This window comes from Suricata suricatta, chromosome 14 (assembly GCF_006229205.1).
Source record: "Suricata suricatta isolate VVHF042 chromosome 14, meerkat_22Aug2017_6uvM2_HiC, whole genome shotgun sequence".
Lineage (NCBI taxonomy): Eukaryota > Metazoa > Chordata > Mammalia > Carnivora > Herpestidae > Suricata > Suricata suricatta.
Window position 1 is genome coordinate 76,435,417 of NC_043713.1, and position 25,934 is coordinate 76,461,350.

The following is a 25,934-nucleotide window of genomic DNA, read 5'->3' on the forward strand; positions in this document are numbered from 1 at the left end:
AAGCATTATTTCCAAATCAGAAACAAATGTATCCAGTTTTGTCCCCATGTGACCTCAAGCAAATCCCTTCACCTCCCTGCTTGGTATTTAACGAGGCAAAGTGTCCTCGCCCATCGGTGAGTCTGCTTGTCCGTAATGAGAAGTGAGGAGGAAGAAGTCGAGTGGACGGACGCCATGAAGAGAGTAACTTTTAGTTCCTGCTAAGCCAGGCAAGCACAGAGTCACACGAGCGCGCCCATAAATCATGGTTACGAAGTACAGATAGGCCTGTCCGTGTGCGTTCGTTCCCTGCTCCCCACAGTGTGCCCGGTCCCTGGTTTTCTCCCCGCCAGCGCTTCCCTGCTCGTGTCCCCATTCTGTGACCGTTGTCATGCGGGCTGTCACCAACTCTCCCGATGGCAGCTTTCTGGGTAGCACTTGGTCTCCTGAGCCTCACGGCTGCCGCCCCCCCAGTGCTGGTCCAGCCTGAAACCCGGCCTCTTCACCCCTCCGAGCGGCCAGCTGATTGCCTTTTTTTTTTTTTAATTAACTCTTTGCCTGCTTTTGGATGCCTTCCGTAATCCAGACTTTCCCCACTATTCTCCAGAACACGCCCTTTGCCCAGCTGGTATTGTCTTCCCTCCTGGCTTCGTGTCTTCATTAGTGGGACCCCCCCCTTCTTGCTTGCCCATGAGAGTTCAGGCCACATTTAACTTGCGCGGAGTTTCCGCTGGCTCCCGAAATGCATGCAGGGGTTACTCGCCTCGGGAGAGTACAGCACGACCAGCCCTGACCCGCAGACCATGCGTGCTGTCTGTGTCAGGTGCGGACATTGCGTTTCTTGTGTCCCCGGCCCTTAATGTTACTATGATCGCTTCGTACTCCACGGTGCCCCGTGCAGATTCTTACTGATTGTGTAAAAGTCTATCCAGAAGGAAGTGAGAAATCTGTTTCAGTTGATTACAATCAGATCCTCACCACCCTAGAATTTTCTGCGTGTACTGGCTTGAGAGCCCCCACTCTTCTGTGCACTCCACTGTGGCTTGTTTATAAAGACAGTTGCTACTTTCTCATCTTCAAATACAAAGCAACATGATTTTCCGTCACTGATCCAATCTGTGCTGTAGGCGTTGGGGGAGGTTTTTAAGAGGTTGAGCAGGAAGTTGGCTCCAGGGCTTTTATTTTTGGTGGCTGACAGGAATCAGCTGATACTATTAGCAAAGTCTAGGAATCTTAGCGTTCGGATGGAGTGGGCTCTGGGGAAGTCCTACAGCCAACAGGTGACGAAGCTCCATCCCCAGGAAGCCCAGGCCCAGTCCCTGGCTAGTGGCAAAATTAGGACTGTGGTCTGGGACTCTTGTTTGCTGCTTTCAGCTCCTTCGGGGTGTTTAGTAGGGGGTCAAGATCCTGAATTGAATTTAAATGACTTGAATTTAAAATGACACACAAAAAGGTAATAACGGCAGCTTCCCAAGTGAAAATACCTTACAACCAAATGATCAAGTTAGCCCTTTGATGTCTGGTTAGAAAATGACCTAAAGCAGGGCCGCCTGGGTGGCTCAGTCGTTTAGGCAGCTGACTCTTGACTTCCGGCTGGTGTCATGATGTCACAGTTTGTGGGTTCAAGCCCTGTGTGGAGCCCTTCCTCAGTCTTCCCCCTGCTGGGGCAGAGCATTCTTGGCATTCTCTTTCTCTAAATAAAAAAATATATAAACTTAGAAAAAAAGAAAAGAAAATGACCTGAGGTAGTAAAGAGCAGAACGGTGATTTTCAAGAGACTCCAGTGTACTTTGAGTCTTTTGCTACAGGTCCCCTGAGCGTCACTGTTTCTGTAATTCAGAAGTACAGTTATCCCCAAAGTTTCACCTTTGAGGGGTACAGTTTGTAGGAATACATCATTGTGAGGGCTTTCAGCTTTTTCATTTTTTTTAAGTAGGGGAACCTGGCTTATGCCGTTAAGTTTTCGGGGTTCTTGGGAAGGTCTCCCCTACGGCTTTTATTCCTCCTTGTAACAGAATATGGCAGTATGCCGCCCATCACATGATTTCTTGAGTCCGTGACCTTTGGGTGAGAATTTGGTTTATTTTTATTTATTTTTGAAATTTTTTTATGTTTGTTTATTTTGGACAGAGACAGCATGAGCAGGGGAGGGGCAGAGAGTGAGGGAGACACAGACTCTGAAGCAGGCTCCAGGTTCTGAGCTGTCAGCACAGAGCCCAGCGCGGGGCTCCTAAACTCACGAACTGTGAGATCATGACCTGAGCCAAAGTCGGACGGACGCTCAACTGACTGAGCCACCCGGGCACCCCTATTTTTATTTTTCTAAAATAATGTGTGTGAACGCCTCTGTTGTGAGGCTGTTGCTCCTTCTCCGCGGAGCAGCGGCAGGTCCGGCACCCACGGATGAAGCTTACCCGGGGGGACGGTGCAAACGAGTACGACCCTGGCCACCTGGTTGGGGGGTAAGAACAGCGCTTACTCAGTGGTCTCCCGTCCGTCCCCAGGTGCTGTGTATATTGACCAGTACTGCAATCCTCTCTCTGACATCAGCCTCCGAGACATCCAGGCCCAGATCGACGGCATCGTGGAGCTGGTCTGCAAAGCCCTCCGGGGCATAAACAGTCGCCACCCCAGCTTGGCCTTCAAGGCAGGTGTGGAATTGCTTTGGATCCAGCTGTGTTCGTGAATGAAAACCTAGCAGAGCAATAGGTTAATGTGAGAAGTTCTGCAGTGTTTTCATTACGTCGCCAAGAGAGCAGTTAGTGACACGACCATGCGCTCTCCTGGAAACGTACAAGACTTAAAATCCGTGAGCTTGTCTCCAGCCTGGCGCGGCGGGCCTCCTGGGTATTGCCAGGACGTGGGCCGCGCCTGCGTGTTGCCGGTTGTTCGGGATGCTGGTCACAGCCTCGCGAGTGCTTCTGTCCTCAGAGTAGATCTCTGTGTTTCAGGTGAATCCTCCATGATCATGGAGATAGAGCTCCAGAGCCAGGTGCTGGACGCCATGAACTACGTCCTTTATGACCAACTGAAGTTTAAGGGGAACCGGATGGATTACTACAATGCCCTAAACTTGTACATGCACCAGGTAAGTGCGGCTGTCTTCAGACCTGATCATCTATAGTTTTTAAGTCTCATTTTTGACAAATTGTGTAGTTTTGAAGCACAAATACATGGCCTTTTCATCTCTCAATGCCCAGGGAAGCTCACTTTTTCCTCTACTATAAGGATATTGCTGTGGATTTTTATTTCTTTATAGTGTCCTCTGTGTGAAAACCCTTGAGATAATTTCCTGTTAAGAAATACATATTTCTCTGACTTTGGTTAGCTTGTGTCTTATGAACACTAAACTGTATCGAATCCTTTTCCTGTACTGGCCTCTAGAAGGGTTGGAGGAAACTTGGCCAGCCATTTTGGCCAAATCAGTATTTAGTTTTCATGTGCTTCCTTCCTGGCACTGTTTTTAGATCTCTTCTGTTGTTGTGTATGCTGCCTTAATTGTTTTCTGTCGTGTTTTACACACTTTCCATGAAATGGCCTTAAATTCTTTTGGAAGAACAGCCTATCTCTGCTGACAGCCGAGCCTGCTTGCCATTTTCTCTCTCTCCCTCTCCCCCTTCCCTGCTCATTCCCTCTACCCCCCAGCTTTATCTTTCTCTCAAAATAGATGAATGAAACTTAAACAACAACAACAACAACAACAACAAAAGAACAGCCTAGATCACAGGTCTGTAGACTTCTTCTGTAAAGGGCCAAGCAGGCATTTGGACTGGGCCAGCCAGATGCTCTGTGTCCCAACTGCTTAGTTCTGCCATAGTAGTTGCAGGGAGGCACAGATGTCACAAAAACAAACAGGTGTGGCTGTGATCCACTGAAGTGATCTATACGGACAGAGAAATTTGAATTTCATGTGATCTTTAATGTGTCACAAAACAGGATTCTTTTGACTTTCTTTATCCCCGAAAAAATGGTAAGGCTCTTACGCAGGCCATGCAGAAACAAACAGTGGACTTGGCCCACGGATTGCCGTTTGCAGACGCTTGATCTAAAGAAAGCAGATATTCATCCACTTAAGCCACCAAACCTAGTGTCATTCCTGATGCACAGTGAGTGCCTAGTGGGGACCTGCTTTGAAGGAATGAGAAGGAAGGTATGGTTTGTTTCTGTGAGGCTGAAGGACTTGTTTTCTCCTCTAGGTTTTGATTCGCAGAACAGGAATTCCCATCAGCATGTCTCTGCTCTACCTGACAATTGCCCGCCAGCTGGGGGTCCCCCTGGAGCCTGTCAACTTCCCCAGTCACTTCTTGTTACGGTGGTGCCAAGGTGCAGAAGGGTGAGCCACCTACGCTGTACTGTGATTGGTCCTTGGGATTCGCTCCCACGGTGCTGGGAGGAAGTGCGGTCACTGAACAGAGGTTAACCCGAGCTCCGCTGGTGGGGCAGCTGTCTTGGCCATCAGTGTGCGTTCTCCGGTTCTGGGAGAAGGGCACTGGATCTTTCTGTATTACTGCTCAAAACTGCATGTGAATTTACAGTCGTCTTCAGGTAAGAATAAAGACTAGGACTAGGGGCGCCTGGGTGGCTCTGTGGATTAAGTGTCTGGCTTCAGCTCAGGTCATGATCTCACTGTTCGTAGGTTCCAGCCCCGTGTCGGGCTCTGGGCTGACAGCCTGGGGCCTGGAGCCTTCTTCAGATTCTGTGTCTCCTCCTCTCTGCCCCTCTCCTCTCACTCTCTGTCTCTTTCTGTCTGTCAAAATGAATATTAAAAAAAAAAAAAAAGAGTAGGACTAGAGGGGTGCCTGGGTAGCTCAGTTGGTTAAGGATCTGACTTCTGATTTCTGCTCGGCTCATGGTGTCTCGGTTCCTGAGCTCAAGCACCATGTCTGGGTCTGCACAGGCAGCACGGAGCCTGCTTGGGATTCTCTGTTTCGCTCTCTCTCTCTGCCTCTCCCCCGTGTGTACATGTGCACTCTCTCTTGCTCCAAAATAAATAAACTTAAACATTTTTTAAAAACAGAGTGTGAGTGGGGGAGGGCAGAGAGAGAAGGAGACCGAGAACCTGAAGCAGGTTCTAGGCTCTGAGCTGTTAGCACAGAGCCCGACATGGGGCTCGAACTCATGAACCATGAGATCATGACCTGAGCCAGAGTCAGACACATAACCAGCTGAACCACCCAGGCGCCCCAAAAGAAATAAACTTTAAAAAGAAAATCTTAGGACTGGGAGTTCAGGGTTTTAGGTGGATCTTAAAGTTCTTATGTTGCCATGCAGATCAGATCAAAGAGTTCTTTTTTGTTTGATTAAAAAGGAATCTTGCTTTTTATTTTCAAGTTTTTATTTAAATTCCAGTTAGTTGACATGCAGTGTAATGTTAGTTTCAAATGTATAATTTAGTGATTCGATGCTTCTAACATTCAGTGCCTGTCCCAAAAGTGCACACCATGCACCCATGACCTGCTTCCGCCATCCTCCCGACACACCTCCCCTCTGGTAACCATCAGTTTATTCTATTCTGTAGCTAAGAGTCTGTTTCTTGGTTTGTCTGTTTTTTTCTTTTCCCTTTGTTTTATTTCTTAAATTCCACATATGAGTGGAATCGTGTGGTATTTGTCTTCCTCTGACGTATTTCGCTTCACATAATAACCTTCAAGCTCTATCCACATCCTTGCAAATGGTAAGGTTTCATTCTTTTTTATGGCTGAGTAATATTCCATTGTATATATACCACATCTTTTTTATCCATTCATCACTTAATGGACACTTGGGCTGCTTCCATAATCTGCCTAGTGTAGATAATGCTACAGTAAACATTGGGGGCATATATCCCTTTGGACTAGTTATTTTTGTATTCTTTAGATAAATATCTCGTAATGTGATTGTTGGATTAGCTTTTTGAGAAACCTTCATACTGTTTTCGAGAGTGGCCCACACCTGTTGTTTTCTTGTGTTGTTGATTTTCACCATTTTGACAGTGTAAGGTGATACGTCATTGTAGTTTTGATTTGTATTTCCATGATGATGAGCATTTTTCGTGTGTCTGTTGGCCATTTGTGTGTCTTCTTTAAAAAAATGTCTGTTTGTGTCTTCTGCCCATTTTTTAATTGGATTATTTGTTTTTTGTAGTGTTGAGCTTTATGAGTTTTTAAAATAGATACTGGATACTAACCCTTTATTGGATATGTCATTTACAACTATCTTTTCCCATTCTGTAGGTTGTCTTTTGGTTTTGTTGATTGTTTCCTTCACTGTGCAGAAACTTTTTATTTTGATGACGTCCCATTGGTTTATTTTTGCTTCTGTTTCTCTTGCCTCTGGAGACCTAGTTAGAAAGAAGATGCTACTTGTGCTCCCCTGTACGATTTTAATGGTTGCCTGTCTCACATTAGGCCTTTGATCCATTTTGAATTTATTTTTGTGAATGGTGTAAGAAAATAGTCCAGTTTCATTCTTTTGCATGTCGCTGTCCAATTCTTCCAATACGATTTGTTGAAGAGACTGTCTTTTTTTCCATTGGATAGTCTTTCCTGCTTCGTCAAAGAATAATTGACCATACAGTTGTGGGTTTTCTGTTCTGTTCCACTGATCAGTATACCTGTTTTTGTGTCAGTACCAAACTGTTTAGATCCCTACAGCTTTGCAAGATAGCTTGACGTCCAGAATTGTGATGCCTCCAGCTTTGCTTTGCTTTTTCAGGGTTGCTTTGGTTATTTCGGGTCTTTTGTAGTGCCATACAAATGTTAGGATTGTTTATTCTAGCTCTCTGAAAACTGCTGTTGGTATTTTGAGAGGTATCATATTAAATGTGTAGATCGCTCTGGGTAGTTTACACATCTTAACAATATTTTTCTCTTCCTTGAGTATGGAACATTTCTTTGTGTCTTCAGTTTCTTTCATCAGTGTTTTGTAGTTTTCAGTGTACAGATCTTTCACCACTTTGGTTAGGTGTATTTTTAGGTGTCTTGTGGCTTTTAGTGCAGTTATAAATAGGATTGATTCCTTAATTTCTCTTTTTGCTGCTTCATTATTGGCGTATAGAAATGCAGCAGATTTCTATATGTGGATTTTGTATCTTGCGACCTCACTGAATTTGTGTGTCGGTTCTGGCAATTTTTTGGTGGAGTTCTTTTGGGTTTCTACATAGAGTATCATGTCTTCTGCAAACAGTGAAAGTTTGAATTTCTCCTTACCAGTTTGGGTGTCTTTTATTTCTTTCCGTTGTCTGATTGCTGAGGCTGAGACTTCCGGTACTGTGTTCAGTAGCAGTGGTGAGAGTAAACATCTCCATCTTTTTCCTGACTACAGAGGAAAAGCTGTCAGTTTTTCCCCATTGAGGATGATATTAGCTGTGTGTTTTTCATATATGGCCTTTATGATGTTGAGGTGTTTCCCTCTAAACCTACTTTGCTGAAGGTTTTTATCGGGAATGGGTGTTGTCCTGTGTCAGAAACTTTCTGTGTCTATTTAAATGATTGTATGGTTCTTCTCCTTTCTTTTATTAATGTGGTGTATCATGTTGATTGGTTTGTGAATATTGAACCACCTTGGCACCCAGGAGTAAATCCCACTTGATCTGATCCTGGTGAATAATTCTTTTCATGAACTGTTGGGTTTGATTTGCTAGTATCTCATTGAGAATGTTTGTATCCGTGTTCATAAGGGATATTAGCCTGTAGTTCTCTTTTTGAGTGGTGTCTGTATCTGGTTTGGGTCTCAGGATAATGCTGGCATCATAGATTGAATTGGGGAGTTTTCCTTCCTTTTCTATTTTTTGGAATAGTTTGAGAAAAATAAATATTAACTCTTCTTTAAATGTTTGGTAGAATTCCCCTGTGAAATCATCTGGCCCTGGACTCTTAGGTTTTTTACTATTGATTCAGTGTCTTTGCTGGTTCTGGGTCTGCTGGTTATGTTTTCTGTTTCTTCCTGGTTTAGTTTTGGTAGTTTAGATGCTTCTCGGAATTTATCTGTTACTTCCAGGTTGTCCATTTTGTTGGCATATGGTTTTTCATAATGTTCTTTTAATTGTATTTCCGTTTCTTCTCTCTTATTTGTGATTTTATGTGGGTCCTCACTCTTTTTTGGTAAGTCTGGCTAACGGTATATCAATTTTATTAATTTTTTCAAAGAAATGGCTCCTGGTTTCCTTGATCTGTTCTATTGGTTTTTTTTCAGTTTCTATATTATTTATTTCTACTCCAGTCCTTATTATTTCCCTTTTTCTGCTGGCTTTAGTTTTGATTTTCTAGCTCCTTTAAGTGAAAGGTTAGGTTGTTGATTTGAGAGGTTTCTTCTTGAAGTAGGTGTGTATGGCTATATATACATATATACATATATACATATATATATATATAGCCACACACACATACATACACACACACACACACACACACACACTTCTTCTCTCTTAGGACCACTTTTGCTGCATTTCAAAGGTTTTGGACCATTGTGTTCTCATTTTCATTGGTTTCTATGTATTTTATTTCTTTGATTTCCTGGTTGACCCATTCATGTTTAGTAGCATGTTGTTTAACCTTCTTGTATTTGTTGTCTTTCCAAATTATTTCTTGTGATTGACTTCAAGTTTCATAGCATTGTGGTCAGAATAGATGCATGGCATGATCTCAGTCATTTTGTATTTGTTACAGAGACTTGATTTGTTACCTAATACGTGGTCTGTTCTGGGGAATGTCACACATGCACTTGAAAAGAATGTGTTTCCTGCCGTTGTAGGATGGAATGTTCTGAGTATATCTGTTAAGTCCATCGAGATCAAAGAGTTCTTAAGGAAAGTCTTATTTTGCAGTCTTCCACAAAATCTCCTCTCTCCCTCCTCACCAGAGAGAGAGGGAGGGCCAGGGAGGGGGCGGCGGGAGACAGCGGGGCAGCCGAGTTGTTTACTTGTGTGCAAAGCAAATGCTCCATTTCTTTTCATCAGTGATGTTCCTTTTAGGTAAGGTTGGTGACTTGTTTATTTTATAGACCAGGTCACTAAGGTCTCTTTATTCCTTTACACTTGGTGTCCTATTGGACAGAAAGTTTTTTTCCTGCTGTAGTCTAGTTTTTGTGAAAGAAATAGTTCATCAGATGGTCAGAACTGTCTTCTCATTAAATGTGCCATTTAGAGGAAAAAGAAACAAAGTTATTTAATTATATCCTGTTCTCTGAATGACCTTGTAATATCCTCCGGTGAGTGATGAGCAAAGCTTTGAAGTCGGTCTCCCATCCAAGTACTAATCAGGCCCGACCCTGCTTAGCTTCCGAGATCAGACGAGATCGGGCGCGTTCAGGGTGGTATGGCCGTAGACAAAGCTTTGAAGTCGGGCAGGGCTCAGACCTCGGCTTCCCCTGAGCCTCAGTTTCCTCCTCTGTGAAAATGGAGTGCATGTTTTTCAAGTGGTTGGAGGCGTGAGGCGCCCGGGGCTTATACACCGAGCGGAATTTGTGCAGCACACCTAGAAGAGAGGTGAAGCTCGTCTCTGTGTGGCTACCCGCTAGGTTAAGAAAATAAAACACGTGTGGTTGGAGCCTAGGTTTTCTTCCTCGTCCCCTCCTCCTCCCTCTCCTCTGCAGAGATAACCACCAGTTACCTGCAGGTTTTTGTTACTCCCATGCAGATTCTTATGGTTCATGACATACGTACATTTCCTTAAATGGTACGTGTGGACGCCCCTTCTTTTCCAAATACCCTTTTCTAAAAGCATATGGCGTGACTGTTTGGGTAGCAGGTACCCGTTTTCCATCATTGTAAATGGGAAGTATGCTTTTTCAGTCCATTCTCTCTCCCTGAATAACCCGACCAATTTCCTCAAACATCTCAAAAATATTCTTAAAGGCCTGTGTAATAGTCCACCAAGGATCTCTGCATGATATAAAGCATTTAAAACTGCAATTACCATATAATTTGCCATAGAAACTTACTGCTGGGCACGGTTGTGCACGGTAACAGTACCATTCCTCCTTCTCTGGCGACAGTGCATGTACACTATCGGTGCAAATGGGCAGTGAGATAATTTGCAGGCACCTCAGGCGCCCGGCAGACACAAGCACTGAGCCCCTGGCTGGGTCCTCAGGGTGAAGGAGTCGGGAGGCTGGTGAGAAGAGTGGGGGTGCACAGCCCAGGAAGCAGCAGCCGGGCCGCAAGTCCTCCCTTCACTCGGACCCCTGGTCCTCCTGCCCTGGGGCCCTGATCTGCCCCTGCACCAAGACCGCGGTGTCTTGCTGTAATTTTATCGTTCACTAGTACTTGGCAGGTCAGACCCCTTCGAGTTCTTCAGAATTTCCGTGGGTGTTCTTAGGCTTTAGCTCTGCTCTAGATACAGAGTCCGTCTACCAGCCTCCTGAAGAGGCCTATCAGGACGTTAACTGGCATCAGAGCTCACTCTGGATTGGACTCAGGTTCACACAAGCTGTATTGGCAGAGTTTCGCTACTGAGTCTGTCTGTGGATGTGATACCTCCCTAGACATGTTGGTTGTCTTTAATGTCCTTGAAGAGATTTTATTGTTTTCTTCATCAAAGTCTTTAACTTCTTACTAGACCTCTTCGTTAAGTACCTTAAATTTCTGTTGCTAAGGTAAATGGTAATTTTTAAAATGACATTTTTTAAGTATTGATGGCGTATAGGGATATGATTGATATTTAGATATAAATCTGATCGTCATCCCCTTTGCTGAATAAATTATTAGAGCTAATTGTCAACCCTTCTGGGTTTCCAGTGTAGATGGTCATATTGCCTGTGAATCGTGGCAGTTTTATTTCTTTTCTTTCTAACCCTTGTACATTTGTTTCTTATACTTACTCTGATGGCTGGGTCCTCTTACACACAGTTGAGTAGAAACAGTGATAGCAGGTACCCTGGTCTTGGGCATGACTTCAGGTGGAATGCTTTCAAAATTTCATCATCAAGCATGAAGTTTGGAGTATTTCCTTTCATTGAGGTTATCAAATATGCCTTCTAAATTTCTAGTTTGCTTAAGTTCTTTTTTTTTTTAATTAATTTATTGTGAGTGAAGGAGGGGAGGGAGAGAGAATCCCTCAAGGGGCGGGGGTGGGGGGGAGAATCCCACTCAAGACCCCCTCCCCATCAGCGTGGAACCTGAAGTGGGGCTCAAGCTCACTCAATGCAGGGCTCAGACTCATGAACCAGGAGATAGAATCTGAGCCAAAGTTGGATTCTTAACCAACTGAGCCACCTCGGTGCCCCTGCTTAAGTTTTATTAGTAAGTAGGCATTCGATTTTTTTTTCCAAAATCTGTTTTCTGTGTCTACTGATAAAATCATACATTTTTCTCCATATGTGCTGAAATAGATTTTTTAACATTCACGTATCCTTTCATTGTTGGGGTACATCTGTCTTAATCATGTGTATTTTTAAAAATACATTGCTTTTTTTTTTTTTTTTTGAGAGACCGAGAGAGACAGCCTGAACAGGGGAGGGTCAGAGCCTTGCTGTATTTGATTTGCTCCTCTTTTATTTAAGGTTTCTGTCTACAAATTTGTGTGGGTATGTGCGGTTCTCCTAGACTCATAAAAAGAGTTGAAGAGACTCTTGCTTTTAGAACATTCTGGCTGTCTTGCTACAGCAAATGTATTAATATGACTCTAGGAAGATATCCGACTGGGCTTTTTAAGGCAGCCCAAGAGAAAGTCTCCTCCGTGGTTTGTAGTGGGCAGAAGATCAAAGTGGAGCAGTTGCTCAGGAGAGAAAAAAAAACTGTCCCTAAAACAAGGACTCACATCAGTCCCTCAGGAGTCCTCCGAGAATGTTCTTGGTGACGGTGGTGAGAACTTGTTTCATATGACCTCCTCCCACCGCTCCACTCAGCGTAGGTCACACACACATGCACACACACTTCCAGGAGGGGTGGCATGGGCTAGTGCGGGGGCTCAGCTCTCTGCTCTGGAGCCTGGTGACCCCCGGGGTGTGTCTGCAGAGCTGAGGGCAGGACACGTGGTGGGCCAGGGCTCTGGGACTCTCCTCACAGCCCCAGGGGCCCAGCGCCCACAGACCTAAGCAGGCTAATCTGCAGAATCCTGCAGTGCCCCGGGCCTTCCCGCCCAACTTCTGATAAAGCGGTTTGTAGACAGGTCAATAAATTCTCTTTTGTTCTCTTTTAAACTTGGTTTGATCTGCCTTAATCTACCCGTAAAACTGTATTTGACGGCATACGTCAGTGCTGCTTCCTAAACCTCTGTGTCCTGAAGCTTTAACACAGCAGGGAATGTCTAAGGGTCCGATTTTGAACTTTAGGCGAGGCCTCAATATTGGAAGTAGAAATGCTGCTGTGTTAACATTCAGTCTCTAATTTGAGTTACTGACGGGACTGGGGGTGGGGGCCTTGTTGCCCTTGCCTGGTTGAGCTCGGACTTGGATCTGGCTGACTGCCTGTGCTATCTGGATAGGGCGACCCTGGACATCTTTGACTACATCTACATAGACGCTTTTGGGAAAGGGAAGCAGCTGACGGTGAAGGAGTGTGAGTACCTGATCGGCCAGCATGTGACGGCGGCGCTGTACGGCGTGGTCAACGTGAAGAAGGTGTTGCAGCGAATGGTGGGGAACCTGTTGAGCCTGGGAAAGCGGTAAGGCCTTGGTGGGTTTCCAGCCCCCCCCCCCCCAGGGCGTGTCTCTGAGGCCCAGGAGGCCTCGCGGAGGGTTTTGCCTGGGCCTCCACGTCTGGCGGCAAAGCACGTCTGCCCGCCGCGGAGAGAACCTCATCCCTGTGACGAAATGCAGGCCTGGCTTAGGACGTGCTGCGTGACTCTGATCCTTTTGCAGTGGACTCGCGCAGTTTTCTGTGATGCTGCAGGCACTCTTGAGCAGCCGGAATATTTGGGACCGGTACAGGCTATTTCTGAAGGCAGGATGCTTTGTCGTCCTTTGGTTTATACCTTTCTATCACTGAGATAAGAAAACAAACAAACGTATGAAACTTTCTCTTCTGAGTCCGAGGAAGCTTGTCTTCCAGGGAGAACAGAGGATCGTATGTTGTAGTTCTAGGTCTCTGCCTAATGGGGGAATTGTTTGTTTTTTAAAATAGACTGTGTTTTTTAGGTTCGTAACAAAATGGAGTGGAAAGTACACAGAGTTCTCATATCCCCCCCTCCCCCCCACACCTCGCAGCGCCCCCCATCAGCCTGGGACAGTAGTTACAGCCGACGGACCCCCACGGACACGGCATCCTCAGAGGCCGTGGCTCACGCTGCCTCCACTCTGGGTGGCGCACGCTCCGAGGGTTTGCGTGAACGCGCAGTGGCGTTGTGCGGCCCTGCCCTCACAGCCCTCTCTGCCCCACCTAGTCAGGATTTGCTGTTAACCATGTGCAGTGTCGTTGAGGTGACTATATAATGGAAGTGCTTATGGGTTTCACGCTTGTCACCAAAGTGGGGTACAGAAGTTAACACTTCTTCTGGGGCTTTTTAGTATTATTAAGATCACTGTAAGTATTTGCTGAACAGAGATGGAGCATCAGAATCCAAAAAGGTGTGTGGCCTTTTTGTCCATGACTTATAAACCTGGGTCGTGAAAATGAGGCTCTGAGCGGAGAAGCGAGTGGAGAGGGAGGCCCTGACTGCTCTCGCCCACTAGGGAAGGCATCGACCAGTCCTACCAGCTCCTGCGAGACTCGCTGGACCTCTACCTGGCGATGTACCCGGACCAGGTGCAGCTCCTCCTCCTGCAGGCCAGGCTCTACTTCCACCTGGGCATCTGGCCAGAGAAGGTAACTATTGAATCTTGATGCTTCGCACTTGCCTTAGAGAGGGAACTCTAGCTTGAAAGGCGGCACTTGGAAGTTTATCCCCCTATCAGCCTGGGGGATAAACATGAATTTATTCACTCTTCTGATCTCGACCCATCAGTTAAATGTTTTTTGTCTCCTTTAATCTACAAACTCCGTGACACTACCAGGAGCTGCCTGTTCTCTTTGTGGCCCATGCCTAAACACCTACACCCACAGCCTCAGCGCCGAGACCCACCCACTGGGTCCAAACGTGTTTCCCCCAGGTCACCCTGACCCAGCGAGGGGAAACCGAACTTTACATGTTTACCCTCCGGCAGAGCTGGGAGCGCTCACACTGACCACATGTGATCACCCCTGTTTAACAAGGACAAGTAGATCTTGGGTGTGTTCTGGTCCAGCTGCTGGGCTTGACCAACTGGTTCCATCTTTGAAAACCGTTGAACTCTAGCACAGACCCACTTGGGCTCCACTGTTCTCTAACGGCCAGCGGCAAGCGCCATCAGAGGACACGGTGCCTGCGGCCAGAAATGCTCCTCGGCGCGCTGTGGGTGCAGGCGCAGCAGGTGCCTGAGTCCGGAGGGGTTACAGGGCGGGGGTGGCTGCGTGTTTCCATTGCACCCTGGCTTTTCCACGGGAAGCTGTTAATCATCCGTCTTGTTTGTTTCGAGCGGCCTGGTGAGAGAATTCTGTTCTGAGGTCTCACAGGGAATCATCGTAAAGTCATCCGCCCACGACTAGAGAAGGGCAAGTAGTGTGGCCCCTCGTTGCTTAGACTTGAACTGTGTCATCTGTTCCCCGCTTCAGAGATCTGGAATCGTTCTGAGGAAGAACACGTCAGTAGGAACATCCCTAGGCTCCCATCTTAGAAGTCACCCGTAGCCCAAGTGGCAGATGTCCTCCCGGGACATCCTGCGTCGGCTGGAACTAGATCCTCCACCGAACTTCCTGCCTACTTCCCAGAACCCTCTTGTCCACAGCTCAACCGTTTTTCTTTTTCACTTTATTTTTGTGATGCTGGGATGTACATAACTGATTCTTGTCACTTTTTTCTTCAGTTAAGGAATGTGATGATCTGTAGAGCGCTGAGACCCCTTTTAGAAGTACATCCTGTATTAAATTACACAGTGGCCTTACACGGGGTAGGGCTCACGTCTGCTGTGGGGGAAGGGCTGCAGGACCACTGGCCTTTCCTCTGATGATGGACTCCGTTTAGTGCCCACGCTGCGCACCCCTTGGGTGACCAAGAGTGCCGTCCTGCCAAGCACATGTCGTTAGAACAAATTCCCACTTGCATATGCTCAGGACGTTTTTCCTCGTGACGACCATTCGTTTGCTTCTGGGCTAGAGCACCTCAGCCATCCCCTCATTCGGGGATCAGGTGTGCGCCCGAGTTAGGTGGGCATCCCCGGAGAGAGCAGGAAGACCGGGGCTTCAGTGAGGAAGATCCCGGGGCCCCTGAAGCCATGGGGAAAGGCTCCGCTCCAGAGAGAGTGGTGGGAAACCACGTCACAGGGCAGAGAAGTAGGCTGCTCCGTGGGTGCGCACGGCCCGTGCCTGGCACAGAGGTGGACAGCCCAGCGCTGCGGGCCCGCCCAGCAAGGGTTTGTGCGTGTACTTGTGTGCACGCAAACGTGGGCAGCCGTGTGCATGAGACATTTTTTGGATCCGTTTCTGGAGGGCTCGGAATTAGTTGGCCTTATTAGGTAAAAGGGAAACATTCCCAAACTGGAAAGACTGAGAAGTCCCCTTGTTTTCACTTGAAATAAATCAGGAAGAGTGAAGAAACACAAGTCCACCTGGTCACTGTCGTCATAGTCCAGGCTGTGACGGAAAGAGAGTGGAGGGTGGTCATGTTTTGAAATGTCACTGGCACCAAACAACTTCCAACCCTGTAGGGTAGGTGCTGGGTCTCTGTCATTCTGCAAATAGTGAAACTGAGGCAGTGGGAAGTTGGGTAACCTGCTGAGGCCACCCGTGCAGGCAACAATGGCACCAGGAGTTGTGCACCAGCAATTTGGTGCCCTGTGGGCCAGCAGGCTGGGGGGTGGGGGGGGCCTGTGAAGCCGGCACCTGTGCCGTTCTGCTTCCTGCTGCCAGACCTCCCTTTGCTGGAAAAAATACGCTCCTCCTGGTTTTCCAAGGCAGCCCTCTGTGCTCCAGATCCCACTCTGTTTTCCTGTATTTCTCCTGTGCCTGCAACTCCCGGTTTCTGCTGTCTGCCTTCGGCTTTCTGCTGACTCCGGTCTTTCTCATCTTTGGGGGAAAGCCGCAGACCGCTCCCAAGACACCCCTACTGGCATTCCCATGCGGCCACCTCCTTATCTCCTCCCCTGCAGGGCTCCAGCCCCAGATGGCCGCACGCCTGCCTCCCGCCTGTGCCCCAGAACATGGGGATCATCCCCCCCCACACACACACTGCTCTTGCCAAGGAGCCAATGACCTCTTTTTACTGAAACCATTCTTTTTGTTGCCAAATCCATAGATACTTGTCTTTCCTTATCTTTATTGATCACTGAGGGGCATTCACTGCTCAAAGCACTCTGTTCCTTTGATCCTGGTCCATGGTTCTCAGGCTCTTGCTAGTTCCTTGTCCTGTGTTCCTTCCCTGCAGGGTAGTTTCTAGACTTCTGTTTATGCCTTTCCCCAAGGTGATGTCACCTGGGCTCCAGGCCAACGGGCCGAGATGTCCGCTGCACATCTGCACGCGGCCCCGCCTCCCAGGCCGAGCCTCCTGCCCGCCCTGCTCCCTGCGTTCTTACACACCTTTGAACTCGGGCCCTACGCAGCAGCCGCAGCAATCTTCCTAAGTGTCGGCCCTGCCCTCGCAGTGCTTAGGGCCCTCCGAGCGGCTGCGCCAGGGTCCTGAAGATCAGGCTCCTTCCCTCCAGTGTGGCTTGCTTACTAGATTCTCAGTGGTCTGGCCCTCCAGCCTTAGCGGCCTCGGATCCCAGCGGTTGCCCCTTTTGTACTCTGTGCTGCCCGGCCACGTCCTCCATATGACCCTGTTCTCTTGCCTTGGTGCGCGCTGTGGTGCTGCCTGAAACCCCTCTCCTGAGGCCTCGGTCCCCTTTGCCGCTGAAGCGCCTCCCTGAGCCCAGCTGCGGCGGTCCGGGTGCCCTGCTCGGCCCGCTGCACGCCTGCCCTGCCGCACAGCTCTCTCTGCGGTCGCCGGCTGCTCGCGTACTGTGCCTCGGCCAGGGGCCAGGTTCCCGGCGCAAGGGCCGCATCTGTGTGGTTCTTTACAGTAGCGGCTCCCCGGCTCCCCACCTGAGACCCAGCACGTGCTCAAGAAAATGGTTTGAATGAGTGACTAGGAATGTCCTTAGAAGATGAGGGAGAGTTTATCCAGATTTTCCAACAAAAGGGACTCTGGGCACAGTAAAAGCGGGTATTGGGATGGGGCGCCTGGTGGCTCAGTCGGTTAAGCATCTGATCTCAGTGTTGATCTCAGGGTCATGAGTTCGAGCCCTACACTGGGCTCCATGCTGGAAGCCTACTTTAAAAAAGTGGGTATTGGGGCACCTGGGTGATTCACTTGGTTGGGCAGCCAACTCTTTCGGCTCAGATTATGATCTCACAGTGGTTCGTAAGTTTGAGCTCGGCATCGGGCTCTGTGCTGACAGTGCTGAACCTGCCTGGGATTCTCTCTCTGCCCCCACCCCTCAAAAAACTGAGTGTTTGGGGAACAGACTTGTTTCAGGGACAGGAAGAAGGGTTCAGTTTGGGGGTTGGATTTGATACGACTGGGGACCATGGGGTGCAGCTGTCTCAGGACATCCGGCAGGGACTCCCCGCATCAGCGTCTGGCGGCTGAGACCCCAAAAGCAGAAGAGTCCACAGAAGAGTGGAGGTGTGGGCAGAGCCAGGCGCTTGGCAGGAAGCCTAGGAGACCCTGCAGCCAGGACAGAACGGGGCCAGCACGCTCTGCCGCCTGGCGTGACGGGTGTGTTTTATCAAAGGCACATCTCCAGTGAGGCCCATTTGCTTTTCTATCACTGGCTGCTTTCCAGCCGCAGGGGGCAGAGAAGAGGAGTGGCGTTGGGACTGTATGGGCCGCAAAGCCTGACTTGACATTCTGGCTCTTTACCGTAAAGGTCACCGGTTGTGAGACCCCTGTGTTCCAAGATCCGTACCCCAAACATTGTGGGCTCTTGGGATTGTTAGCCTAGGCATTTGGTCGGAGACGTCGTGACTATCGTCAGGAGCGCACCAGCTCCTGTTCTGGTATCGTTTGTTTCTGCCCTCTCCCTCCGCCCTGTCATCGGGAACAGGGCTGTGATTACCCCTCGACCTGTCTCCTCCTGAATCAGCCAGTGAGTTCAAGCCTTCTCCTGGGCGTAGAAGACTCCCAAGTTAGTTAGGTCTCTTCTGCTCGTCTGCAGGGGAGGGGCTGCCAGTTCGGGAGGGACACCTTGTCTGTAGAATGTAGCAGAAGTGTGGTCAACGATAGTCACCCCTTGCACAGCTCAGGGAGTTAGGGGCGCTGACCCCCAACAGTCAAAAATCTACGTATAACTTTTGACTCTCCCAAAACTTAAGTGAGAGCCTGCCATTGAGTAGAAGCCTGACAGCTAACAGATCGCTGATTAATGTACCGTATACATGTATGTCTATATATACACACACATATATACGTAACGTATATAACGTATGTTATATGTGTAACATACTACATTCTCGTAATACAGGAAGCTAGAGGAAAGCAAATGTCACTGAGAAAAGCACAAGGAAGAGAAAATACATTTACAGTCCTGTACTAGAAAAAAAATCCCTGTGTTAGGTGGACCCACATAGTTCAACCCCGTGTTCCAGGGTCAGCTGTGGTTGGATCTGTGGATGGGAACACAAGGAGGCCGCATGCAAGCACCGGAAACAAGCTCGCTGTTCGAATCCGATGCATTTAGCCGCAGTGGATGAATATTATTAGTGTCCCCCGAATTACAGCACAATACAAACTGAAGCAAAGGTGGGATGGGGGATGGGCCGGCTCTCGGTTGGTACTGGTTGAAGCTGAGTGTGAGGGGCTTAGGGCTATGCCATTCTGTCCATTTTTATGTGTGTGGGGTTTTTAAGCAATCTTAACGGATTTTTTAAAAAGTTTACTTATTTCTTTTGAGAGAGAGAGGGCATTTGCGTGGGAGGGGGAGAGAGTGAGAGGGAGAATCCCAAGCCCTCTCCACACTCCCTGTCTGCACAGAGCCCAACGTGGAGTTTGAACTCATGAACCGTGAGATCACGGCCTGAGCTGAAATCAAGAGTCAGACGTTTTAAGTGAGCCACCTCGGTGCCCCATTTTTTATGGGTTTGAAACTTTTCCTGACGGTGAATTACAGCGCTCCTGCTCCTGCTCTGGTGGCGTGGTGGTTGAGGCCTGAGGTGTGGAACCAGCCCCGGGCCCACATTCTCCCTCCACACCTCCACACCCCGGGACCTCTGGCAAGCCCCTGAGCTTCACAGCGCCTGATTCCTCTTAAGAAGTCAGCATTGGCTGCTCTTCACGTTGGGAGGATTAAATGAAATGGGAAATGTGATGGGCTTGGGCACAGATCAGTGATCAGTGGAGAAGCAGTGTTCACTAAATATCGAGATCCTGCAAATCTCAATCTGGAGGGCAGGAGTGGGTTTTGGAGTAACCTCTTACACTGCAAAAAACGAAATTTTGGTGTTTTGTTGAATGTTTGTTTATTTGAGGAGAGTGCACACGTTTGCATGGGAGAAGCAGGGGGATGGGGAGAGAGAATCCCAAGCAGGCTGCACACTCAGCACAGAGCCAGACTCGGGGCTCGATCCCACGAACTGTGAGATCCTGGACTGAGCCACCCAGGCGCCCCGCAAAAAACCGGTTTGCACAACACTTTTGGTAGGTCAAAATACATCAGGAAATAGGACAGTTTTTAGTCATCATTTGATATGTGAATAAACTAATTTAAAGGTAAAAACAGTTTGCTCTATCTGGGACCAGAATCCAGGTCACCTTGTCTGCTTAGATCCTCGTAGGGCTCAGTAAACAGGAAAAGATCCTGTTTCCAAAGGAAGGACATGTCAGAGCCCCTCTGCCGAATGCCGTCCTAAAGAGGTGCTAAGTGGTGTGTGTGTGTGTGTGTGTGTGTGTGTGTGTGTGTGTGTGTGAGAGAGAGAGAGAGTGAGAGAGAGAGAGAGAAACTGCATCTGAAGTTGTAGGTTCCCTTAGCACCGTGTGCAGTAGGAAAGCATAGCCTGGGAGTCTGTTCTGCCGCGAGCAGCTTAGTCGTTTAAATCCCACATAGACGTGGTTTCGCCCTGCCCCCTTGAGTACGGAATTGCACCGTGAGTTCAAGTGGCTGAGGTGGTCAGGACATGCTCAGAACCTGGAGCCTTCCTCAGCTGACGGCCGTCGCTGCGTGGCCTCCCTGTCCCCTTCCACCTTGTGTGTCGAGGCGGCTGTCACGCGTCCGCCTTGATCTAGATTGAAGCAGCTGCGCAGTTTTTCCTCCCAGTTCATCAGCGACGTATTAAAATTGTCTCCTTTCCGCGTATGAAAAACGGAACCCCCACACTGACTGCCAAGAGTGTCCCGACCTGTTGGAGTTTCCTAATCCAGACACGCCTGCGGGCCGCAGGGTCCTGCCACGTCACCCCTCACTTGTTCCCGTCCACGGTGTTTCTAGATAATTCCCCTGTGCCCCCTGGTTGAATCTGGCGTGGGGCCACTGCCCAGGGTTCGAGGTGAGACCGCCAGACGCGTGGGCCATCAGCACGGGCCCGCCTTGCCGTCCTCTGCCAGGTTAGCTAGCTCTATACCCCGCGCGGCAAGCCAGAAAAGGCCTAAATGAAAATATTATCTCCTAGTCTTTCTGTCTTGTCTTGAAGGTGCTTGACATCCTCCAGCACATTCAGACCCTCGACCCCGGGCAGCACGGGGCGGTGGGCTATCTGGTGCAGCACACGCTAGAGCACATCGAGCGCAAGAAGGAGGAGGTGGGTGTGGAGGTGAAGCTGCGCTCCCACGAGAAGCACAGGGACGTCTGCTACTCCATCGGGCTCATTATGAAGCACAAGAGGTGAGTGCCCGCGGCGGCCGCGCTTCCCGGGAGCCGCAGCGACGGACTGGCCACCGCAGGAGCCCCAGGCTGAGCCGCGTCTGCCCTTTCTGTCCTCGCGCCAGGTCCTCCGATGTAAGATCTGTAAGCTGGGGGGTTTCCTCTCGTTTCCTCCTTGTTCTGACGCCTCCGTTAACCTCCAGCCCCATGAGTCCGGGTTGCGGATACGGCTTGCCTGGCTGTAGGGCAGGCGCAGGGTCGATTTCCTGGCAAAGCCAAACCACCCACAGCGACTGTGCCAGTTACGATTTGCGTGCCACCAGCAGGCTGGGAGGGGGTTTCTGCTCTCCCCGACATGTTCCTGCCAGGCCTTTAAAAATGCACTCACGTAGGAAATGGGAGCCGGTGTTTCGTTGTGGTTTTCATTCACATTTCCCCGGTGACGACACGGATTGGCTGGTAAACCTATAAAAAAAAGCCCCTTCAGGTTTCCTTTTATCAGGCACATTTTCAGGCGTTCCTGGTTTTCATCTGAGTTCTTCATCTCACGGGTTTTTAGTCCTTTATCCCATTACTACTTCGCAAATATCTTGTCCCAGTTTGGGGCTGGTATATTTTGCCCTTATAGCGAGTTCTTTCCTTTAACGTTAACACGGATGTTTCAAGCACATGCGAGTAGAGACGAGTGTAGTGAACCCGGTGATGCTCCCATGCCAGGCTCGCCGGCTGTCCGCCTTCACTCTCTTCCCCCTAACCCGCCCCTCCCCGGAAGCCGGGCCAGATGGCGTTCCGTCTGTGGCTCGCCTGTAGCAATTTCAGTGCATGTACCTAAAAGGTAGGGCCCTGCTCTCTCCTTTAGAAGCACGTTTACCATCCTCTTGTATCTAAGAAAAAACAACTCCTTCACCTCATCACTTAGATCTAGTCTGAGTTCCTGTTTTTAATAGTCTGCTTGAATCTGGGTCCTCTAGCACTATTGAGTGTATTTTTCACACCTGGTGTAAGAACTCTCGCTCTGTCCTGTGTCCTGAAGCCAGCCTGCGGATTCTGCAGCCCTTGTCCCCCTGAGACCCCGTGCTGCTCTCAGGCCCGGCCCCTGGTCCCTTTTCCCGGTTGGGCAACCAGTGGTCCCGTGACTCTCAGTTGAAGTCTGTCTGGTTTTTTTCTGACCGAAGTGCTATCTTGATATAAGAGGGCTTGTAAAGGGGGCCAAAAGTGTCCTGAAAAATGCGTAACAGGGATAAAAGCAGGTAAATTTGTAAGAACACGAATGTAAGAGAAGCCCAGTCATCAGTTACGTTTCTAGTTGCCGTGACAAGGTCTGGGGAAGTGACTTGCCGTTGCTCTGATGTTACTTAGGTATGGCTACAACTGTGTCATCTATGGCTGGGACCCCACCTGCATGATGGGACACGAATGGATCCGAAACATGAACGTCCACAGCCTGCCTCACGGCCACCATCAGCCTTTCTACAATGTTCTGGTGGAGGATGGTTCTTGTAGATACGCAGCCCAAGGTAAGTGCCTCGTCCTGTCTGCTGAGCACACGTTTGAGCGCTCCAGTAGTGTGGGCACAGCCACCTGCTTATTTAGAGATGGCTGACCTCATCAGGGCCAGCATTCTGCCTAACACGGTGAGTGTGCCCTGGTGCAGCGTGCCCTGGGTTAAACAGTCCCTGCCCCTCAACTCTCCCCCTCTGTCACTGCCACACCCAGGACCCCGTCCAGTGCTGTTGCCGGCCTCTGCCGTTGCCTTTGCCGAATTCCCGAAAGTCTTGCTGCCCAGGCCCTGCCATTGACTCCCTCCAGGAAGGAGGCCGGCCGGTGCCCTGCCCATACGGCCTGCCTGACCTGGAGGGCACTGAGTGGGCAGTGTTGGGAGGACTCCCCCAGCCTCGGGCCTCCTGAGTCAGGCAGCTGGCCCTGCTTCCCCGGAGATGCCCTCGCGTGGCCACTACGGGAACTGCAGCCCATGGCGCTGGCTCCAGGAGCCGTAGCAGGCAACGCTGGCCTGGTGGGGTCTGGGGCCACTGCCAGCCCCTGAGAGGTGCTGGTCCCGGGCCCTTGTGCAGGGCGGGGCGGGGGGAACAGATACCTGCAGTGTGGCTCTCCTCTTTCTCTGCTCTCCGGTCACTGAGATGGATGTATTGCATGGCTGCCTGTCAGGGCGTTCACAGCTTTCATCTTATTAGTAAAAACAAACACAAACGTGGGGCGGCTGGCTGGCCCAGTCTGAGAGCCTGCGACTCTTGATCTTAGGGTTGTGAGTTCGAGCCCCAGGTTGGGTGCAGAGGTTACTTAAAAAAAAAAAAACTAAATAACCACACAGGCTCAGGTAGTGCTGATGCGTGACCCACAGTGTTCTAATATGTATTAACTCCGTTTGAGAACTAGAGATACTGTCTTTCTCACACTCGTGTTGTGCGTGAGGAAACCGAAACACGTGGGCTCATTTAGAGTGTGATTTGAACCTGACCCCCTGGCGGAGAGCCGTGTCCTTAACTGTCACTGCCGCACCTGCTTGTGTCTGACCTAAAACATCAGGTTTGACCTAACTCAGTAATGTGTTGCTAAATGCAATAGTAGAAATACCGGATGTATCAAAATCTCAGAGCTGTCAAAAAGGCCTTCCGGGTCCTCACACCTCACAGTAACTCGTCCAAGGCTGAGAGAGGGTTGTGTACAGAACCCAGAGAGATTCTGTTCTTGGAGGCCGTGCGGGCCACTTAACGCCCACCCGTGTGCCACGCTGGCTGTCACAGAGGCTCCGTGCCCCCTGTAGATGCTGTGGGCGCTGGGCCATCAAGACCAAAAAGATGGTACTAACTGTCTAAAACCCAGCAGAAGATTTAGAGATTATCGGAGGAGTGGGTGGGCGCCTGCACGCGCACTGACCACTGGGGACGTGTTGCACTTCATCTGTCCCAGGAGCAAGGGGACCGTCCCTTCCCAGCGCCGCAGGCCAGTGTCCACCGTGAGTGTGTGCCTTTGTCGCCTTTTACATACGGTTGATATCAAGACATCTAGTATTTAATATTTGACTTTCTAGAAACATTTATATTAATAACTTTAAAATGGGGTTTTCAGAGTAGGTGAAACTGGGTGTGCAGTTCTGGGTGTTCTGAATTTGGTGTCCGTGCTGAAGATTCGGGAACTCCGCCCTCCCAGATCTAAGTAAACACGCAGTGCAGGGTTTATTAGAGTTGTGGTGTGGTAATGGATTTGTTAAAAAATACACATCTGGTCGCGATTTTGCATTCTAAAACTGAGATTGAGCTGGGTGATCGTGAGCAATGTTAGCAAAGTTGCCTTTTTTTTAGTTTGAAATTCTGAGGCTTTTAGAAGCTTGTAGAAGCGAACAGCCAGTATTCCCGAACATGAGCTGTCCGTCTGCCCGGCACCCTGTTGCCCCCGGTCACTGTTTTCCCGGGTGTCAGCTGCCTGCCAGCGGGTGCCGAGCTGCGGGGCCGGAGGGCGCCCTGGCTGTGGGCGCGGAGATGCTCAGGGGGCACCCTCTCTTCCCTGTCCTCGCCCTCGTCATCCGTCCAGTCAGTCCGCGGATAACACCAGCTGCCTCTCCTGCTTCTGTCCCCCGACCTCCATTCCTGCCGCCCGCCCTCCCTCCTGTGCCATGTCATCTCTCACGGCGTCCCCCAGTCCCCTGCGAGCCGCTGACCTGGGCCCTCTCTCACAGCCTCCTCTCTGTTCCCGCGCCCAGCGCACGCCAGCCAGACCTTGGTCCTTGAGACCAGCCCTCCCAGAAGTCTTCACACAGGTGGTTGTCCTGCACGAGCAGGTTCTTTTCTCTAATGCTCCAGGTTGATGCCCCTTCTTCCAGCAGCTCTGCTCCCCCTGCGGTTCCGCCGCGGGCTCAGATGGGGTCCAGCCCCCTGACACCCCACCCCTTCTGGGTCCTCACACCTCACAGGGTTTGCAGGATTTCCCCCACCTGGCTCACTCTCGCTGTCTGTCTGTCTGTCTGTCTCTCTCTCTCTCTCATTCTCCCTCCACCCCTCCACCCCCGCCTCCGTGAGTGTAGAGCCAGACCCCAGTCTGCCTGTCTGGGGAGGAGGCCGTGCCCTAGGGTGCTCCCGACCCAGTGGAGGCTCACATCTGTCTGACAGCAGCTTATAAACACGAATGCAGTGGGGCCACCTGGCTGGCTCAGTCTGTTGAGCGTCCGACTCTCGATTTTGGCTCAGGTCATGATCTCGTGGTTCGTGGGTTCCAGCCCCACCTTGGGCTCTGCACTGACAACACAGCCTGCTTGGGACTCTCTCCCCCTCTCTCTCTGCCCCTCCCTGGCTCACGCCTGCCCTCTCTCAAAATAAATAAGAAAGGGCAAAATAATGAAGTGAGTGTCCTTAATAAGATGCTAACCTTTTTTACAACTTTGGATTATAAGAGGATTTTCAAATGTGCAAAATGGTCAAAAGTATACATCGACCGCCCCACATACCCTCCATTAGATTTAACAGCTAGCCTTTGCCATTTTTGTTTTCTCTGTAGGTAGAGATGTTAGGCTTCTGCTGGACTTGGTGAGAGACTGTTACAGACCTAATGCTTAGACCTAAATGCTTCCATCTCAGAGTAGGCCGTGTCTCTGGGGCGCGCAGTTACGTCGCCACATGTAACGAGTAAACGCTGTCAGATGCGCGTCCGTGGCCCGTCTCCCGCTTGCCCTTGGCACGGCTTCCATAGCTGTTTGCTGTCCGGGCGATCCCGGCGGGATCCACGCGCGGCGGCCGCTTGCTGAGTGTCTGACGACAGAGCCTTTCCCGTCCAGGAGACCGGTTCGGTCCGCGTCCCTCGCCCTGTTTCCTTCGGTCTCCCGCGCCTGACTGGGGAGTCCGCGCGGGCTGCTTGCACACTGCCCAGCACTCTGGTCTGTCTCCCTGTGTCCTTACCGTCCGCCTGTAAACTGGAGGCAGAGGCTGCGGCTGGATCCGAGCGGGTCGGTAGTTTCGGCTCGAACGCTCACTGTCGGATGCCGTGTGCCTCCTGCACTTCTGGAGCCCGTGGTGACGGGGCCCCACCGGTGGTGGGCGGGTGTGGCCACAAGGCTAAGATCCACATTGCCCCTTTGCGGCTAACACTGTGACGTCCTGTGCATGTCCTGTCCCCAGCAACCCCAGTCCCTCGTTTTTGTTGCAGCGCCTGTTGCATCTCCTTGCCTAAACGATGGGAGAATTGCA

The 25,934-nt window shown here is 49.9% G+C and overlaps 1 protein-coding gene and 1 pseudogene across 3 annotated transcripts in view; one reads left to right on the top strand and one right to left on the bottom strand.

The window, feature by feature from the left end:
* Positions 1–25,934, top strand: part of FBXO21 (F-box protein 21) — a 46,259-nt gene that overhangs the window by 10,418 nt on the left and 9,907 nt on the right. For 2 of the 3 annotated variants that reach the window (XM_029921469.1, XM_029921471.1), the window contains exons 5-11: positions 2,484–2,630; positions 2,931–3,067; positions 4,176–4,312; positions 12,381–12,560; positions 13,567–13,699; positions 20,549–20,760; positions 22,099–22,256. In XM_029921469.1, coding sequence (XP_029777329.1) covers positions 2,484–2,630; positions 2,931–3,067; positions 4,176–4,312; positions 12,381–12,560; positions 13,567–13,699; positions 20,549–20,760; positions 22,099–22,256 — 1,104 coding nt within the window. The remainder of the gene's footprint in view (positions 1–2,483; positions 2,631–2,930; positions 3,068–4,175; positions 4,313–12,380; positions 12,561–13,566; positions 13,700–20,548; positions 20,761–22,098; positions 22,257–25,934) is intronic. The other variant, XM_029921470.1, reaches the window with a different exon arrangement.
* Positions 9,165–9,284, bottom strand: LOC115278532 (annotated as a pseudogene).